The sequence below is a fragment of the Prionailurus viverrinus genome, chromosome A1 (genome assembly GCF_022837055.1).
Source record: "Prionailurus viverrinus isolate Anna chromosome A1, UM_Priviv_1.0, whole genome shotgun sequence".
NCBI lineage: Eukaryota > Metazoa > Chordata > Mammalia > Carnivora > Felidae > Prionailurus > Prionailurus viverrinus.
In genome coordinates this window covers 10,364,275-10,383,894 of record NC_062561.1, presented here as the reverse complement: position 1 = coordinate 10,383,894, position 19,620 = coordinate 10,364,275, and the positions used below count along the sequence as shown (strand labels likewise).

Genomic DNA, 19,620 nt, shown 5'->3' with positions numbered 1-19,620 from the left:
CAGGAACTGCCCCTGAGGCAATGTGAGTCTCACTGTCCTATTTTCTCCTGGGGCGTCTTGCCCAGGTCCCGGCTTAAAGTAAGCTTTCAATGAGGATTCAGTAAATGAACGGATGAATAAATTCTTACTCGACGGCAACGTCATGAAGTCTCCAGTTTAATAATTAATGTGATGTCTTACCACCTATCAGTTAGTACAAGAAATGAACCTTTAGTAGATAATTAAGCATCCAACCGCTCTCTCCTCAAAAGAGAACTTTAGTGGTAGCCAGTGACACTCCCAAAGCTAGCCTTTCAATGAAGGGCCTCATGCTGTCTCCTGGGCAATAAAAACATTTCTAAAAGCAGGGAACGCAAAACCGTTGTACTCAAACTTCCTCACACTGATCTATGAGAGGTTTTGCTCTGGCTTTCCTGACTTACCTCACGGAAATGAGGTTTTTCTAAACTAATGAACCAAAGAGACTAACTCTCCTCAAGAAAATAGTGACCTACAGGGGCACCTGGGTGGCTCAGTCGGTTGAGCGTCCGACTTCGGCTCAGGTCATGATCTCGCGGTTTGTGGGTTCGAGCCCCGCGTCAGGCTCTGTGCTGACAGCGCAGAGCCTGAAGCCTGCTTCAGATTCTGTCTGTCTGTCTGTCTGTCTCTCTCTCTCTGCCCCTCCTCCACTCACGCTCTGTCTCTCTCCCCTTCGGAAATAAACATTAAAAAAATTATTAAAAAAAAAAAGAAAATAGTGACTTACAAAACTTTCCACGAACAAGGAAAAGATATCATGTATTCATTCAGGTTGAGATTCATCCAGGTTTTAAATAAAGTTTGTACGGTAAAAGAAGGCAATAAAATTAGAAGGGTCTGTTCTTTTCGAAAGCTATTTAGTTGGGGGTGGGGAGAGCAGAGAGGTTTCTAAGCAGCTGCTTCGGCTCCATTTGTCCCAAAGCAGAAAATATAACCCAGCATCTGCCAAATGTAACATATACAGCTTCAACATTCCCCCACCCCACCCCCAGAAAAAACTCATAAGCATGTCCCACCTCTGAACTTTCTTTTCTGTATTTGCAGGTTGCCTTAAAAACAGAAAAATAATGTATCTGTACTTCTGCCCATATTTGTCTCAGCGAGAACTCAGGACTCCCCTGTCCCCTGCACTCACCCCTACAGGGGCTGACTTCCCCACTCCCCACTCAAGGTGGTTCCCCAACCAAGCACGACCCTTGCCCTGTGCTATGTGTGGCTGAGCTCACACTTGACAGTCTTCAAAGCAGTGTCTGCATCTTTGTTTTACTAGAACCTACTAAAAACGCCATGATGATGCTTTGTATTCTGTCCTTTATTGTTTCCAATCTAATCTTGTTTTGAAAATTCCTTCGGAGAACAATACTGGTTTCTGTAACTTTAGGCAAGTGTTAACACCTAAGGCTTCTGAAGCTACTGTAAAAATGATCATGGTCCAGGATCCCCTGGGTTTCCGGGTCCCAGGTCCCAGAAGGGAAAAGACAACTTTCAGAGGACCGCCTCTCCACCAAAACATAAACACAAGATACTCCCAGAGTGTCTTCATCAGAGGCTAGGATATGTTCCCACTTCAAGTAACAAATGTGTGTGTGTGTGTGTGTGTGTGTGTGTGTGCGTGCACGCGCACGTGCACGCACACACACAAGTATTTTCACACAAATGTCCATTCAAAAAGGAAGTTTCTTAGGTTCAAAAAACAGAAGTCAAATCATAACACACACACAACACAGATGCTATGCACACAGTAGGCATTTGACAGGAAATACTGGTTTCGTTTCCTGATTAAGAGATTTCCTGATTAATTAACTTCCTGATTAACAGACTGTTGCACAGACTCTCCGTATGGGTTTCTGTCAGCCTCACCTCCACGTGGCTTTTTGACTGTGCACCTCTTTAAAGAGCCAATCTTGGGGCGCCTGGGTGGCGCAGTCGGTTAAGCGTCCGACTTCAGCCAGGTCACGATCTTGCGGTCCGGGAGTTCGAGCCCCGCGTCAGGCTCTGGGCTGATGGCTCAGAGCCTGGAGCCTGTTTCCGATTCTGTGTCTCCCTCTCTCTCTGCCCCTCCCCCGTTCATGCTCTGTCTCTTTCTGTCCCAAAAATAAATAAACATTGAAAAAAAAAATTTTAAACAGCCAATCTTTGGGTAACTTCACATTATCCTTCCATCTGTAATGCAGGGAGGAAAAAAAAAAAAATCTAAGGAAAGAAAATAGCACTTCTTCAAAGTCTGTACCCTCATATCTACAGATCTGCATTTAGGAACCCCCTATTCAACCACATCCCCCATCTCACTGACTTTATTTCCAATCTCGCTACACATCTCCCTGTGAAGACATCTTTACACATCACCCAAACTGCTCCAAAAATCCCAGCTGCCACCTGGCGTCTTAAAAGTAAGCCTTCCTGGGGCGCCAGCCAAGGCCCAGTGGGTAAAGCGTCCGACGTTGGCTCAGGTCATGATCTCGTGGTGCGGGGGGAGGGAGCCTCACATCGGACTCTGCGCTGACAGTGAGGAGCCTGCTTCAGAGTCTCTCTTTCTCCCTCTCTCCTGCCCCTCCCCCATTCACGCTTTTTTTTTCCTCTCTCTCTCTCTCAAAATAAATACACTTTAAAAATAATACTAAAAGTAAGCCTTCCTGACAAGTTGTCTTTGTCTTCCAGTTCCAGCTTCCATGCTCTGAACTGACATCCCTCCGGCTCACTTTTCCCTTCACTCTCACATGAGTTGACACACCTTCCATCTTTGTCCTCTCAGGCTTCACGTGTACAAGGAAAACTATATTAACGTGTGCTTTTTACATGCTGCTCTACGGCTTTGATGGCCTCAAACGGGCACCATCGTTCTAAAGGGCCCTGCGTACTGTCTAGAGATGTCCTGTTACATTCGTAAGTACCCAATACAACCACAGATGTCCAATTAATAGTTGTCAGATATTTTTAAATGCTTATCTTGGACTTCTCTTACCTACTTAATGATACAGTCGTTTCTACCACGAAACAGGTACCATCGACCTCGTAAGTGCCGCAAAGAGCTAGCGTACCTTTTCGAACCCTTCACTCCACGGCAATCAAGAACGGCACTCTGCTCAGAGACGAGCACTTGGTGAAGTCTGCAGTCTCAGCGATTAGGAGAAACACATAACTATAAACCACAGAGCCATGATAAGCTGCATCGTAAGCGTCAACACTGGAGACGGGAATGATAACCCACAACGACGCGAATTATTTTAGCCGCAACCCCCGGTACAGCACTAAGTTTCAGACGGAAAGTCAGTTTAGGCTCCTGGTTTTATATTCACATTTAGATGAATGAAAAATGTTTGTGTTTTTAATAAGACCTCATTTTAGCCCCTTGAGGCAAAACAGGCACAGGTAATGACTTGCCAAAGCAAAGAGAACAGCTAGAAGCAGATGCATAATCACAGAAACCATTAAATTTTTGCACCTTAATTTTTGGCAGATTTTGTAGTCAAGTGCAACCTGACAGGAGTAATGAATAAACAGCAGTTCTAGACATCTGGTAGTGTGGGAGGAATAGATATTTTGGGCTATCAGATAAATATTCAAATGATAAAACTTACTGTTGATCCCTCCCTCGGCAAGCAACTTTTGTGAATGCTCATGGAGGGCAAATCTCTGGGGAACCTGAACACTGCACGGTGCAGATCCCAAGTGATACGAGGGTCCCAGACATGCTGTTCAGTTAGAGGTACGGCGCACGCCTGCCAAACCGTGGGAGTGACCCCTCCACGAAGGAGCGAGCAAGCTCCCCATCACAGTGCTGGGGAGGTCCTGACAACCTCTGCCTTAGACTCCTTTTCTCCCCTTCCATGGCTGATTAATTAGCTGTCAATTCTTACTCAAGAACATGTCAATTTCGAAGAACAAGTCCCAGCTCAATTTTAAGCAGCGAACCATACCTGCCTCTTAAAGGGGCTTTGCCCCACCCCCCGTGTTTTGTGCATCTCAACATTTAATTCTCTGAATTTAACCTTATTGCTCGGTGTTCGTGTAGTTCTAGATCAGGCAAGCTCGCCATTGCCCCAAGTATTGTCTGTAGACCCTATGTTAGCTGTCAACAAGTCTTTGGATCTTTAAAATTCAGCTTTTAATCACATGCATGGCATAAAAAAAAAAAAACCCTATAAGGAGAAAAAATGAACCAATATCAGGTCCAGTTGCAGACTCTAAAATCTTTCTGGCCATTTCAACTACGAAAAGGCTGGATCTTAGCAGCAAACTAAATCCAAGTGTTAAAAGTTTTGTCAAAACTACCTCAGTATTCGTAGCTGACTTCCATCCTAGGAAAGAGTTTCAGAATAAGAAAAATAGACTACCTTACAATTAAAGGGAAGCTTCTTTATTGCTTTAGTCTAGACTCCATTTATTATCACAGAAATTAAATGCTGGAAAAGAAGGGTTTGCTTAATGATGTTGCTTAATTACGGGTCTTTAAACGTAAAACCAACATTGCCACCTAGTGGCAATCGAAGGCACCTACTAAACATGTCTAAAACTGCAAACTGTAAACGTAAAGGACAATAAAAATTAAGTATAAGCAAACTGAAAACACAAGCATAAATTAAAGTGCTAGAAGAGGTATATACTTCCGTGAAATGGAACTGCTTTCTAAGCCTTAAAAGCTGAGAAAAACGTATCCGTGAAAATAACAGTTCCTAACACTGTCGGTGTGTGGAATTATGCTAGGTGCCACAGGGGGAGACAAGAAGAGGTACAGAGGTCTTGCCTCCCTCCAGATTCTGAAGGCAGGACAGATGCCCGAGAGGAGAAAGGGCACTGCGGAGAGCCCATGCGGAATACCAAAAGAGCGCCCTAGAAAGTAGCACCCGTGGATGAAAACAGCTGTCATGGTAGACCAAGGTTACCAGAGAAGACACGGAGGAGAGGCTGTCAAAGTAACAATAATAATATTCCGCCTTACAAAGGAGGCAGGGGCACCTGGGGGGGCTCAGTCGGTCGAGCACCTGACTCCTGATTTTGGCTCAGTTCGTGATCTCACAGTCGTGAGGTCAAGCCCCAAGTCAGGCTCCGCACCGAGCGTGGAGCCTGCAACTTAAAAGGGAGGAGGCCCTGTCACAGGCTACAACATGGATGAACCTCTTGACAACATTACCACACTAAGTACAATAAGCCGGTAAAAAAAAAAAAAAAAAAAAAAAAAAAAAAAGACAAATACTGTAAGATGCCACTTATAACAATAACAACAGCGTCTGCGACAGCAAAGCACTCTGGGTGTGGATGCCTCCCGAGGTAAGGGCGCAGGCAGGACAGGCGCACAAGACGAACCCAGTGAAATGGACGTTTTGAGACCCTCTCTTACAAGCTCTGTCTTGGGAACAGGATAGTATTGATAGCTGTTTGAAAGGCTATTCCTTCAGGTTCCCTGACATCAGACAACACACCTTCTCTGTGTTTCACGCACTCCTTCTGTCTCCCCAGAAACTGCTCCCACTCTGCTAGGCCCCCAGATCCTGGTTTTTCCCAGGCTCCCACTGCTTCCCTGAAAGCAGCACCTTCAGGCTTTCAGCTACTACCTGGGTACGTTCCCGATTCCAAATCCACCACCTTCGGGTCAAAGGTTTCTCCTGAGTTTAAAGCGAACAAAATCCAGGCTCAGGCAGCTGACACCTCCACCTGAGACTTCATCTATAGCAACCGGAAGTCATCTGCACCCTGCAAACCTGCCAATCCCATCCTCCACCTCACATGGTAGCCCCATCCCTCCACACCAGACCTAGCGGGGCACTGGTCCTGATGCCTCCTGAGGCCTTCGCCCAAACTCCCCGGGTGTGGCTTCAAATCACCCCCTACTTCCCCCACTCCCCCCAGCTCCACTCCTCACCCCCAGCCCGGCACTTCCCAAACTGCCTGTGACAAAGCACCAGCAGCGGTCTACACCCCCATTTCGGGCCACGTTAGCTTGGATGGGTCCAAGGACCTTAGATTAGGCTCCTTGCCCCGGTCTTGGGTCTGTTCAGCTGCCTTCCTCACAACCACCAGAGTGACGGCTTTAAACGCAGACCCAACGGGTTGAGCCTAATGGCTCTCGCTACCAGTCATGTTCCCCCTGGGGGGTGCTTTCAGTAACAGTGACTGCGGGCTCCTCCTGCATGTGCTGCCATGTCTTGGATCTCTAAGAAACACTTCTCAAATGCCCAGAGGGCATCCTGAGAGGTCCTGAGAAAGGTCTGGGTCCTTAACAGGACACACAGCTCCTCTGTGGTCAGGTCCCTACCTGACCTTCCAGGTTGGCACCCACACTGCCCACCTCCTGCCCAACACGTTGCTGCCTTGAGCTGGCTGTCGACAGAGAAAGCCTCCCGGCTCCCTCTCCCCCTCCTTAACCACACTAGTACCTAATTTTTCATTTACTTGTTTTTATCATGCTGTGGTAAGAACACTTAACACGGGCTCTGGGCTCTTACAACTTTTAAGCGTAGGACGGAGTACTGCCAGCTGTAGGCACGATGCTGGAATGCGAGTCCTTGATGTGTAAACAAAATCCTGACTTTAGCGGAGATGTCACTTTGTCTCTTCTTCCTTTTAGTGATTAGAGCTCCTTGAGTTCTGAGTGGATCCAAAGGCCACCAACTAGATATTACCCTTTCCAGCCTCAGTGTGCCATGTGATTATGTCCTGGACAATGGTACGCAGGGGAAATGATGTGTACAACTTCAAGGTCACATCCCTAAAAGGAAACTGATTGTCCTCCGCACCCTGGAATGTGAATGCAGTGGGGGTAAACCAGTTCCAACCATGCCAGGGAGGACAAGACACCTCAGCCCCATGGGAAAATAAGAAAACAGAAGGAATCTGGAGCTGAGCTGCCCACCCCCAGCCCACCCACTAACTCAACCATTCGTGAGGGGAAGTGCATCTCCACCTTCCTTAAGTCATGGCCATGTTGTCTGTGTTAAAGCAGTCCAGGGCATTTTCTTCTTCTCTTCCACATGGTCCCTCAAAGACTCACTCACCCATGAGATCACATTTCCCTAGCCCCAACTCAGACTCCATTTCTTTACTCATTTCCCTACACCCGAGTTTCACTGGGAGAGGTCAAATAGCTATTCTAGTTAATAGGAGAGGGGTTTTGGCCACTATCAATTTAAGAATTAACAAAAAAATGTTCAAATGGGTAACATAATCTACTTAAAGTAAGTTTTAATCTTAATCTGTTCAATTTCCTCTGGATTCGATTCAACTGCCCTATGTTGACCTGCCCTCTAGGTTTAAGGTGCGACGGAGGAAGCAAAAGCCACATCACCGGGAGTAAATGGGGGAGACACAGAATCTAAACCACATGACTCTGCCTCTGTAAGAGGGAAGGTGTTTCTGAGAGCACGGACACCCACGGGCACGTAGGGATACACATGCTCTTAATTCATATATGAGTAAGCCACACATAACTCTGTCCTGACGTCATCACTGCTTCCACGATTTGGGGTAACTGCCAAGGCCCGACTGAGCAAAATTCCATTAACGCCTGCCTGGACCCAAGTGAGGGATTATTCAGGCTACCGATTCCCCATCCTCCCCGCCACGGCCTTGGCTTAGCAGCTCCACTCTGCCTTTACCAGAGCGAACGGAAGACCAGTCGAGGTTGCCGCACGTCTGCCTCTCTGATGAAATCAGACAAGATTTAGTAGAAGAAAATCTCCAAAAGTTGGGTTTCCAGACAAGGAAGAATTTTAAACGCATCAAGCTGCTCCTAGAGCCAGTTACCAAAAAAAAAAAAAAAAAAAAATCTGCTTTTGGCACTAAGTCTTTGTCTCCCTCGAGAAGGTACAATGCTCCAAGTAGGGAAACAAAGGACCCGTCCTCACGAGGATGCTGGGAGGTTGGATGAATTGTATATGTAAAGCATTTAAAGATTAAGCACAACTAAACCTTATTCTCAGCAGCGTCTCTGCCTTGAATCCCATTAAGGCTGCTAATTTTTCCATTGATATTTCCAATCCTTTATTTATCCCAGCACCCACCAACAGAAAGCAAGCACATTTCCCGTCAAAGCGATGCTGAGAGAGCTGAGGGATGGCATTTATCTACAGACAAGCACTTCTGTCTTGAAGGCCATGGTAATGCAGTGTGGCGAGTAGGCTTGGAGGAATTTTTTTTTCTTTTTTTTTTTTTTTTGCTCGGCTAAAGAAGAAAGCACCTCGGTGGGAAGAGAAGAAGGTAGGTCTTCCTTTACTCAGCCTGCCAGCATTACTCGTAACAGCTTTAGATTCAGTTCATGCCTATTTTAAATATTATTAAAATGTACCTGCATGGGTCGATCTTTCTCTTCTTAATCCTTCTTGGATATTACATTACAGATCAACTCAAAGGCTCAATTAATGATATCCAATTAAAAAAAGAGATTAAGAGACTCACGGAGGAAACATCACGCTAAGGTTAATGAAAATGTTACTTCAACATGAAAATTGCCTTAGAACCTGGTACTAAAATTTTGAACATTAATTATCTCTGCTATTTTAAGCCCTGCTTTTAAAATGTTACTTCTTCCACTTCTTTTTCTCATACTTTATGGCAAAACCACAACAGTCCTACACAATTACATAAGTCTCTTAAATTTAACAAAACCAGAAAAATGTAGATGATGATGCTTGGAGCATTAGGAATTAACTAGGGCATTTTAAACACCAGTCAATATTAAATAGGCAAGACAAGTCAGACGAGTTATTTTCATCTGAACGAAACTAATTCTCTATAGAGGGAGTACTTTGGAAAACACAAATGTATCAACAAAGAAGTAAGGAGCAGACATCCCAGCCAACACTACCTACCTGTGTAAGATTTGCCGCTTGCTTTAAGATGCTTTGTTTTAACTGTTCTGCTCTCTTTGCATGAAAAGAATTACTTTGACTCTGGATGACAAATACAATTCCTTTTAAATCTAGAACCAAAGGAAAAAAAAAATGTTTTTTCAGGTATTTATTTTTCAGCAACTGAAATAAACTTAAAAACAAGGCAAGCCTTCAGGCTATAAACTCTTAGGGGGGAAAAATCGATTTAAATGTAATCACAGTGACAAAATCTCTTTTTACACTGATCTCTGAAACATCCTCCCTTAGAAGTGAGCAGGTTAAAAAAAAAAAAAAAAAAAGTGAGCAGGTAAATGAGTTCGCTGTCCTAGATCAAACCCGTGGTAACAAACCGTGAGTCCGCGCCTGCATCTGTCCAAAGAATGACTATGAACGTGAGAAAGTATGAGAATGTCTAGACCACTAGCCTCCCCAGCAGCTGAGAATCTTGTCTACCACGAGCCTTCCAAAAATTTCCACATTATCCTCCATTGTACTGTTGCTGTTATGGGTTGAAGCGTGTCTCCCAAACTGCGTATGCTGGAGTCCTGATGCCCAGGACCTCAGAATGTGACCTTATTTGGACCCAGGTCTTCACAAAGGTAATCGAGGTAAAGTGAGGTCGTTAGCGGAGGTGCTCACCTGATCATATTTGGTGAAAAGAGAAAATGTGGACACAGGCGCATGGAAAGAAGACGATACAAAGCCACAGGGAGAAGACAGCCATCTACAAGCCGAGGAGAAAGTTCCTCAGAACAAAGCAACCCCTGCCCACCCCTTGATCGGAGACTTCCACGCTTCAAAACTGTGAGGCAGATTTCTGCTGTTTAAGCCACACAACTGGCGGTACCTCGATTCAGCAGCCCTCGCAGACGTACGCACTACCTCAAGAATATTCTGGATGACTCTTCAAGGCGACATTCACCAGTGGCTGCTTCTGTCCCATGAGCTCACAAGAGCTTGCAAATAAATACCTCAATAATCTCTACCCTGCTTCACGAGGCACCTAGCCCGAATGAAGTGTTATCTCCAGGAAAACAGCCACAATTCCACAGCAGCAGGGCGTTAGCAAGAAGCGTGGCATAAAAGTCCGTCTCCAACAACACTGGAAATATTTGCCAGCCGTCTAGAGACTCACCTCAGGGCGGCCAACTTTCTTGCAACGGCTAGCAAAGTAGGAAACCTCGCACGCCAGGCCCACCTGACCGGGGACGACTATCGGAGGTCTTGCCAGTGAAGAGGGTTGCTCAGTCCCCACGGCGGAGAAGCACATGAGGTTCTGAGCTTGCAATAAAGCAACACATAGAAACGGCCATCGTGTGTTGGCAGAAGGCAGACTTCAGGTAAACTGCTGCCTCCAGCCAGGTTTACAGCAACGAACGTGGTGACCTGACCCCCGCCATGTGCCTTTCCCTTTAACAGCTCGACTCAGGAACATAATCTGGTTTTAATTTTATTCCATTATATTTTATTGCTCTTCTGTTCAGTTCTATAGTTCCACTCATTTATTCACTCACTCCGATATTCATACAACAAATAGCTCCACAATGAGCCATCTAGATCCTAAAAATAAGCCAAAATGCTCTTTGGTTAAGACTCAATAAAAAATTTAAAAGGAAATGCTCAACAACCTACTGAATATGACCTAATTCTTTTCCTTTAGGAATTTATATACATATGAACGTTCCACATACCTACCTCTATTTCAAATCAGCTTCTTGGCTCTATAAACAGGACACACAGATAAGCCTTAAACGGGTGTCTTATATTTCAACTGAAATGTAATTTTCAATCTACTACATCTGAAACATTAATGTAAGTGACATACCAAAAAAGGGGTGATAAAGACTTGCTTTTGTTACAAATGGAATAAACTTCAGAGAATGATTTTTGCAAAATTTAATAGGGCTGAAGATGCACATTCCCAATGACCCAGAAACTCCACTCCTACTAATCATCCTTGAGAAACTTGCATACATGTAAAAACAAGGATATAGGACAGGAGAGCTCACAGCAGGACGGTGTAAAAGGAAAAAATTTGAGGCAACTCAAAACCCGCTAACAAGATACACAAATTAGAATACTATACAGCAATAAAAACTGCATCGATCCAGATGGATATTATAGATGAGTCGTATAGACTGGAAAAAAAAAAAAGCCACAAAGGCACAACTATATAAATCAATCGCTTGTGAAAAGATAAACACAAATATATAGAAGATGGATATATACTATATGGATGCACATATATCATGTATGATGTAAAAATATAAAAGATTACATGAGAATGCTATAAACACCATATCGAGATAATAGTAAAAAAGCTTCAGCTGTGTTAGGAGTATTTTATTCCTTAAACCAGGCGGTAACTACCTGGATATCATTGTATTACTCTTTGTAGCTTCCTGTATGTTCACAATAATTCATAACAGAGGTTTTTTGTTTTTTTTTTTTTTTTATTTTTTTTCAACGTTTATTTATTTTTGGGACACAGAGAGACAGAGCATGAACGGCGGAGGGGCAGAGAGAGAGGGAGACACAGAATCGGAAACAGGCTCCAGGCTCCGAGCCATCAGCCCAGAGCCCGACGCGGGGCTCGAACTCACGGACCGCGAGATCGTGACCTGGCTGAAGTCGGACGCTTAACCGACTGCGCCACCCAGGCGCCCCATAACAGAGGTTTTAAAAGAGCAAATCCATCTGCCAAAACGTTAATCCTGCAGTAATCAACTCCTGCCATTTCTTCTACCAGATCAGCAAAACTCCCACTGTTCCCACAAAGACAACAGTTCCTCCATGCGGAGAAGAGGCTTTGCAAGAAGAAGAAAAGTGAGTTATTCCCCTCTGCTTATGCCCGAGTCGTGTGCTATGAGCTGTATTTGTTTTTTCTGCATCTAAGAAATCATCACCTTCCTTTTGCTCATGCCTTGATCACGCACGCTAGGTGCACTCACCCAGCAAACATCTCGAAGCCTGTACTGAGTGCGAGGCTCTGGCACACAGAGGTGAGCAAGCCCAGCCCCATCACATCAGGGCCTGAGTCTAGTGCAGAAGGCAGAAGGCAGCCATTCCAATACGGAGCCAAGTGCAAAACTGAGGGAGCACAGAGGGGGGACATGTGCAAGCAGAGCTCCCGGAAAGGGGCCTTTCCTGAGTTCCCTTTAAAATGCAGCAATTTTCAGAGCACCTGGGTGGCTCAGTCGGTTAACCATCCAACTTCAGCTCAAGTCATGATCTGACGGTTTCACGGGTTCAAGCCCCGTGTCAGGCTCTGTGCATTGACCGTGTGGAAACTGCTTGGGATTCTCTCTCTCTCTCTCTCTCTCTCTCTCTCTCTCTCTCTCTCCCCACCCCCCTCCTGCCCCCACTTGCACTCTTTCTCAAAATAAGAAAATAATTTTAAAAACTGTTTTTAAATTGAAAATAAATAAATAAAATGCAGCAATTTTCTGCAGACTCGGGCACAGAGGGTAGCAGACCAGTGGCAGAGAAGGAAGTGGGGTTATCACAGAGCCCACGGCCCGCCTTATCTCTGCAGCATCAGGAGTAGGTGAATCTGTCAAGCATTTCTGAGAAAAAGATGCAGGGCACAGTCCACGATAAAGTTAGAGAGGGAAGCTGGGTCTAGAGAGGGAGGCTGGCTCAGCCAGATCTCAAGCGCCACACTAAGAGGGTGGAGCTAGAGATTAACAGCTTTCAAACTGGGGAAGGGCCACAGAGCCATCCGGGATCCCAGAGAGTGGGGCCTTCCCAGAAGAAGGGACAGGGACACTGTGTCCTGGGGATGCCCCAAGAAGGGATGGGAGGACCTTCCCGACAGAGGGAACAGTGAAGGTTGGGGACAGCAAGGGGAATTATGGCCCTGAACACAGTAACAGGTATGGCTAGGAAGTCGGATGCACATGGGGCAGTTACTAGTGAGGAGACAAAAAAGTAAGGGTCTACCCAACCCAGTTCCTAAAGCCCTGTTAATAATGAATGACAGAAAATCAATGGCATGCCATTCAGCCCCACCTCCATTCCAGGAAAAACAAACAGACAAACAAACAAACAAACAGGCTAGCACAGTTAGGTGCTGAAAATCACTTGTACACTTAATTTACTGATGTTCTTTACAGCAGCTGCAAGAAATATTTTGCTGACAGAGATCCTAAGCCCCCCAAACTGGGTCACATTCTGGCTGAGTCCAGACCCCAGGGCCCACCTTGGCCGCGGTTCTTCTCTGCCTGTGCTGCCCCCACTCTCTGACTCCTGAGCTCCCACTGCCCAGTCAGTGGAGCTAAATAAGACAATCCTACTAGTTCCTTATCACTTCCCTTGAACCTCTCTGAAGTCACTGCCATCAGCAAACACCGTCACAACTCAAGACGGATTGCCCTTGCTCTCCTCCAGGAAGGTAGAAGAAATGGGTTGTCCACTAAGTGCCTGACAATAATGAGGGGCATAGTGGTCTAGAAAGGAAGAAAAGGAAGTCAGTCAAGGCTAGGAAAGGACCATTGCGGTTCTGAGACCAAGGGTGAGCTGCAGAGCATTAAGGAAAGGTGACAGAACCAAGGAGGTGGTCAGAGAAGATCCCTGAGGGAGAAACAATCATTCTTCGAAGAAAAAGCAAACAAAGGTTCTCTATTCTTCAGCTGCTGAGCACCTATCACGTGCCAACCGCTCTACTAAGCGCCAGTCTTTCCTGGTCAGACGTCATCTAGAAACACGGATTTCAGGGGCGCCTGGGTGGCTCAGTCGGTTAAGCGGCCGACTTCGGCTCAGGTCATGATCTCGCAGTCCGTGAGTTCGAGCCCCGCGTCGGGCTCTGTGCTGACAGCTCGGAGCCTGGAGCCTGTTTCAGATTCTGTGTCTCCCTCTCTCTGACCCTCCCCCATTCGTGCTCTGTCTCTCTCTGTCTCAAAAATAAATAAACGTTAAAAAAAAAAAAAAAAAAAAAAGAAACACGGATTTCATGGTGACAGGAAATAGCGTGGGGTTCTTCTGATAAAAGCGAAAGCACTAGAGACCTTAAATACACACGTGCGCGCGCGCACACGTGCGCGCGCGCACACGCGCGCGCACACACACACACACACACACACACACCCACTCCAATTGTGTTTTACTTGGTGAGAATGACGTTCACCCATGAATCTACTGACGAGGCAGTGAGCCCAAACAGAAAGCAGGCCTCCTTGCCCTGGGAGGAGGCCCTGGGAGTCTGCCGTGACTCTGATCCTTCTGGGAGGGCTGCTTTTGTAGGCCCCCCACCCGGGGCCTGCAGACCCATGTTAACCCTGTGGGCAAATAAGCCTCCTGGGTCTTGTTCGGACATGCTGATACCAAGGTACATATCACTAGATTTGACCACTTGTCATAGCAAGGATGTTGACTTACTTATCCAGGCAACTTCAAGCCCATGGCACTTTCAAGCCCATGTTCCAGACTAGCATCATTAGTTCATTTAATAACCATTTTCTATAAGGAGCCCTATCAGCTCCCATAGAATAAACAAATACCCAACCCACAAGGGTTGACAGCTGACAGAACATCTCCACGTGGGGAGGAGTGGCTGAGCCATACAGGGTGTCGTAATACAAAAAAGAAAAGGCAATGACCCAATGTCGCTCCTTAAATACGCAGTCTCAGAGCTGAAGTCTCCGACCCATGCCCCCGTGGTCCCCTGCATGCCCGGGCCCCAGTACAGGCCATCCTGCCCCTTCCACCCGGGGAGCCTCTCCTGCCATCTAGACCCTGCAGAGCCCAGCCCCACACAAGGCAGACCTAGAGAGGAAAGTGTACCCTTCCCCTCCTGTCCAAGGCCCACCTTGTAGGTCTCCATGGCCTACCCTGGGATGACTGACGCCGACAAAGTTCACACCCTTTGGGAAGAGATCCAACATTCAGACATCAGTCTTATGCTCTCACACTGAGGCATATTTCTCACAGCTGAAGAAGGAGGAGGAGGAGGAGGAGGAGGAGGAGGAGGGAGAAGAAGAAGAAGGAGAAACTGATGTCGTGGTTACATTTTTGAAGATGCTTACAATATCCTGAAAGGGAGGACAAAATAGGGTGAACACGGGCCGGGATGGAAGTGCAGGGGTGTCCACAAAGTCACAAGTCGCTGCTTCTGCGCCAGGGTTCTCGGGATGGGTTTGACAGAAGTGACATCAACAAGTGACTCTGGCTCCAGGCCGAGGTCAGTGGGCCTCTCACATCAGACACTGCACCCTGCTCACCTCCACGGCTCCCACAGCCGCCACCACGCATAGCCGTCTGCCCTCACTGGAAACTCACCAAATGGTGGCCAAGGACATCAAATCTAACATACGAGCTGTCGTTTCCAATACAAATCACGAGCCACTACGTCAATCTGAAAAGTGTTCTCCCCGTGTCTTCGGGAGAGACCAGAACATTTGCACAGCGATCTTCACCTCATAAATAAAATCAGAAGGAGAAATTCACTTCACTGAAATATAATTTATAAGAAACGTACCTGGGCACATACTCATAAGTTAAAAAAAAAAAAAAATCATTACTTACCTATGTCACTCTTCCTTGAGATACCACCTTTCTCCAAATTCTGTATTTTAGACAAAAGAGAAGAAGGTAAGTCAGGTAAGTCTCGTCGTATACCATAGCTAGCAAAACACCAAATACATATGAACGGCACGCAGCAACATTTGGGGATGACGCGGACGACGAGAGCTTGACAATGCTCCCTAGCGAAACAGACGAAAACTTAGGAGGGAGGGAACAGCAGCGACGTACTTCTGCATCCTGGTGGGAGCCTCCTACGGGGCTACCCCTTTCCTACGTGATTTTGGGCAAGTCACTGGGGCTCTTGCCTCCTGTGTAAAATGGAGCTAACACTTAACTGGTTCCCACTGGTCTTGGGAGAGTTCATTTAAAACCCCATAAACTCAAAAGCATGGCAAACCAAACAGAGACCGTATCGATGTCACCAGTGTGTGTTTCCCATGAAGAGGACCTCCACTAATTATGGTATTTATCATCTCGTGGGCTCAGACGTACTGTCATCCAGAACATCACGGCCATGTTCTCTCCCACCTGAGGAGCAGCACTGGCGGCCTAAGCAAGGCCCCAGGAGGCACTCAGCCTTTGGTTCATGAGACTTCAGGAGCACGGAAGGGGCTTCTAGAGCAGAGCTCTGGACATAGAAATCTGGACGTGAGCAAAGAAATACCTGTTCCTGATCCCGGGTAGATCAGGGGAAGGGTTCCTGAAAGATTTCTCTGACGGGGCTCCTGGGTGGCTCAGTCGGTTAAGTGTCGGGCTCTTGATTTCAACTCAGGTCATGATCTCATGGCTCATGAAATGGAGCCCCACATCAGGCTCCGCGTTGACAGTGGGGAGCGTGCTTGGGATTCTTTCTCCCACTCTCTCTGCCCCTCCCCTGCTCCCCCAACACACACACACACACACACACACACACACACACACACACACACACACTCTCTCTCTCTCTCTCTCTCTCTCTCAAATAAACATTAAAAAAAATATTTCTCTGACAAAGTGCAAAGCGTAAGCAGCTAAATCTGCCATTTTCCTTGTCTTCTCCAGCAGACAGGAAGGAATTTTCTCTCTAATTGCCCTTTTCTGCTTTCGACTGCCATTTGCTATAATTATAACAATTGGACAGCGGCAGACATCCTTCAATTTTCTTCACAGACTGCAACGAGAAACGTACTTGTAAGCCTTTGCCAACAAAACTGGGAACAGTTTAAAAGCCAAGATACAGCCACACAGAGATGTATCCTCTCAAAACGCCAAAGGGACCATGACAAGAGACAGGGAGGAGAGAGAGCAAAACACAGGAGAGTGTCTACCTTTGGCAGCATTTCCTGAAATGATCTTTGTCTCAAGAATAGAAATACCACTGCGTGGAGAAGAACCCCATACTTATTATGGACTCATTTGTTATGCCTCGGGATCCAGTGACACGTCACTTAATCTTGATAGAATACAGACGTTTTGGGGGGAAAAAACCCTAAAAAGTGCTGGAACACTTAAGCCATTTCTCTACCTGTGCTGAACCAAAGCCGGGTTATCATAAGCCAGCAGGTATAGACTCACTGCATCTTCCACACGCTCTCAATGCCACCGTTGGCCAGGACAACAGCCCGCCCTTGGAGAAGCAGCACCCGCCTGAGAACCAGACATGCTATCCGGCTTTCACCCTTAACCTGCTGCCCACCCCTCGGCCACACTGCCTGCTCCACAGCTTTGGCTGGCAGCTGAGGATCACCGAAAATTCGAAAGTTTCGATCTAAAATTAGCACTGGAGTGGGTAAAGAAAATATGGCGTAGACGCACCACGGAATATTATCCAGCTTCAGAAAGGAAGGGAGTTCCGTCACATGCTACAACACCAATGTGCCTTGAGGACATCATGCTACGTGACATAAGCCAGACACAAAAAAGCCAAGTACTGTACGACTCCACTTACGGCGTAGTCCGATTCACAGAAACGGACAGTAGAAGGGTGGTTGGCAGGGGGAGGAGAACAGAGAGCTGTTTAATGGGGACGGTTTCAGTTTCGTGAGGTGAAAAGAGACCTGAAGGGCGTTTGCACGAACACCATGAATACACTCCACGATACTCAGCTGTACACTCAGGAATGGTTAGGATCGTAAATTTTACGTTAGATGTATTTTGCCATAATTTTTAATGTTTATTTACTTTTGAGAGAGACAGAAAGCAAGGGAGGGACAGAGAAAGGAGGAGAGAGAGAGAATTCCAAGCAGGCCCCACGCTGTCAGTGCAGAGCCCAACTTGGGGCTCAATCGCACGAACCGTGAGAACGGGACCTGAACTGAAACCAAGAGTCGGACGCTTAACCGACTGAGCCACCCATGCCCCTTCCATAATTTTTTAAAAAAGAGAGCATTAGAGATGATCCAATCCAATGCTTCCCTTTTAGAAATGAGACAACAGAGCCACAGAACCAGGATGAAAACCCAGGTCGGTCTTCTGAGTTCTTTCCAACGTTCATTTCTTACACCCACGTGATAATGCACACCCTGTCTTCCTCCAGAGGTGTTTCTTCAAGAAACATGCACCAGGAAGCCACTCTGCAAAACAGTGTGGAGGTTCCTCAAAAAATTAAAAATAGACCTACCCTATGACCCAGCAATAGCACTGCTAGGAATTTACCCAAGGGATACAGGAGTGCTGATGCATAGGGGCACTTGTACCCCAATGTTTATAGCAGCACTCTCAACAATAGCCAAATTGTGGAAAGAGCCTAAATGTCCATCAACTGATGAATGGATAAAGAAATTGTGGTTTACATACACAATGGAGTACTACGTGGCAATGAGAAAGAATGAAATCTGGCCCTTTGTAGCAACGTGGATGGAACTGGAGAGTGTTACGCTAAGTGAAATAAGCCATACAGAGAAAGACAGATACCATATGTTTTCACTCATATGTGGATCCTGAGAAACTCAACAGAAGACTAGGGGGGAGGGGAAGGGGGGAAAAAAAGTTACAGAGAGGGAAGGAGGCAGACCATAAGAGACTCTTAAATACTGAGAACAAACTGAGGGTTGATGGGGGGGGGGAGGTGGGGGACAGGGGAAAGTGGGTGATGGGCATTGAGGAGGGCACCTTTTGGGATGAGCACTGGGTGTTGTATGGACACCAATGTGACAATAAAGTTCATATATTGAAAAAAAAAAAAAAGAAACACGCACCAGGTGAAAGCACCATGACACTCATGACAAGAGTCACCTTTAACAATAAACTGAAAGATTAAAAAACAAAACAAAACAAAAAAAACCCCTGAACTCAGTATTTCCCGAATGAATAACTTAACGCTGGAAACCAACTGGACATCCCACCACATACATCTCTTTGTGAAACCAAAGAGAATCGACCAAAATGACACATCTTTCCATTTGCTATTAAACACCGCAGCTCCAACTGGCTGAAAACAACAGATCGGACACGATTAACCACTTCGAATGGCTCAATTTGTAAACCGTAAGAAGAAAACATCCAAGAACGGTCGAATTAAGTGAACTGAATGGATCCAAAACGGTCTTGAGCAATTTCCCCTCTGAGAAAGAAAATGAGACTAAATGAACGAACTGACAGGACATTTAGAATTCTGTCTCCAGTTTCCCCTCCTGAAAAGCCTCAGCTCTTCCTAGGAAGAAACACATGGTTCGTTTTAGTATCTCTGCTGCCACACATTTCTTACGCTATCGATATCAGTCAAAATGGGTTCACTGTCAAAGTTGTAGAAGTCAACTGAATTGCTATTCAGATAGGAAAGAGATTTGTTACTAATGCATCTACCCCACAGACAGCTCCTACCCTAGCCGGGAAAAGACAAATCCAAGTTACCCTCTGACACAGGTTTTATTTGTTAAGTCACAATACGTTAGAACACTTGCAATCCACGCCCGTAATGCCTCGTTCATAAATCCTTCACGAAAAGACGATGAAACCTCCCCAAAATCCTTCACATCTACCGAATCTTTTCGGAAGAAAGGGAAGTAAAATGGCATCCTGTACCTGGTCACCACCAACCGCCACCCCCTTGGTCTTTTGAATAAAGGAACTGATCAGGATGTGCCCGTCAGTGGACTCGGCCGGAAGCCAGTCCTGTGTTTGAATTCTGCCCCCCACCACTTACTAGCTCAGGCCTCAGTTTCTCATCTGTAAAACAGGAATGGTAATTACAAGACCTGCAGCACAGGGTTGTTGTGGCAGTTTCATTAGGTAATATACTGCTGAGCATGGCATCTGCCCGACGAAAATGCTCAAC

General features: G+C 46.2%; 1 protein-coding gene across 3 annotated transcripts in view; it reads right to left on the bottom strand.

The window, feature by feature from the left end:
• Positions 1 to 19,620, bottom strand: part of B3GLCT (beta 3-glucosyltransferase) — a 120,298-nt gene that overhangs the window by 79,691 nt on the left and 20,987 nt on the right. For 2 of the 3 annotated variants that reach the window (XM_047861820.1, XM_047861812.1), the window contains exons 3-4: positions 15,366 to 15,405; positions 8,823 to 8,932 (exon numbers count right to left, since the gene is read on the bottom strand). In XM_047861820.1, coding sequence (XP_047717776.1) covers positions 8,823 to 8,932; positions 15,366 to 15,405 — 150 coding nt within the window. Of the gene's footprint in view, positions 1 to 8,822; positions 8,933 to 15,119; positions 15,257 to 15,365; positions 15,406 to 19,620 lie in introns of all 3 variants that reach the window. The other variant, XM_047861830.1, reaches the window with a different exon arrangement.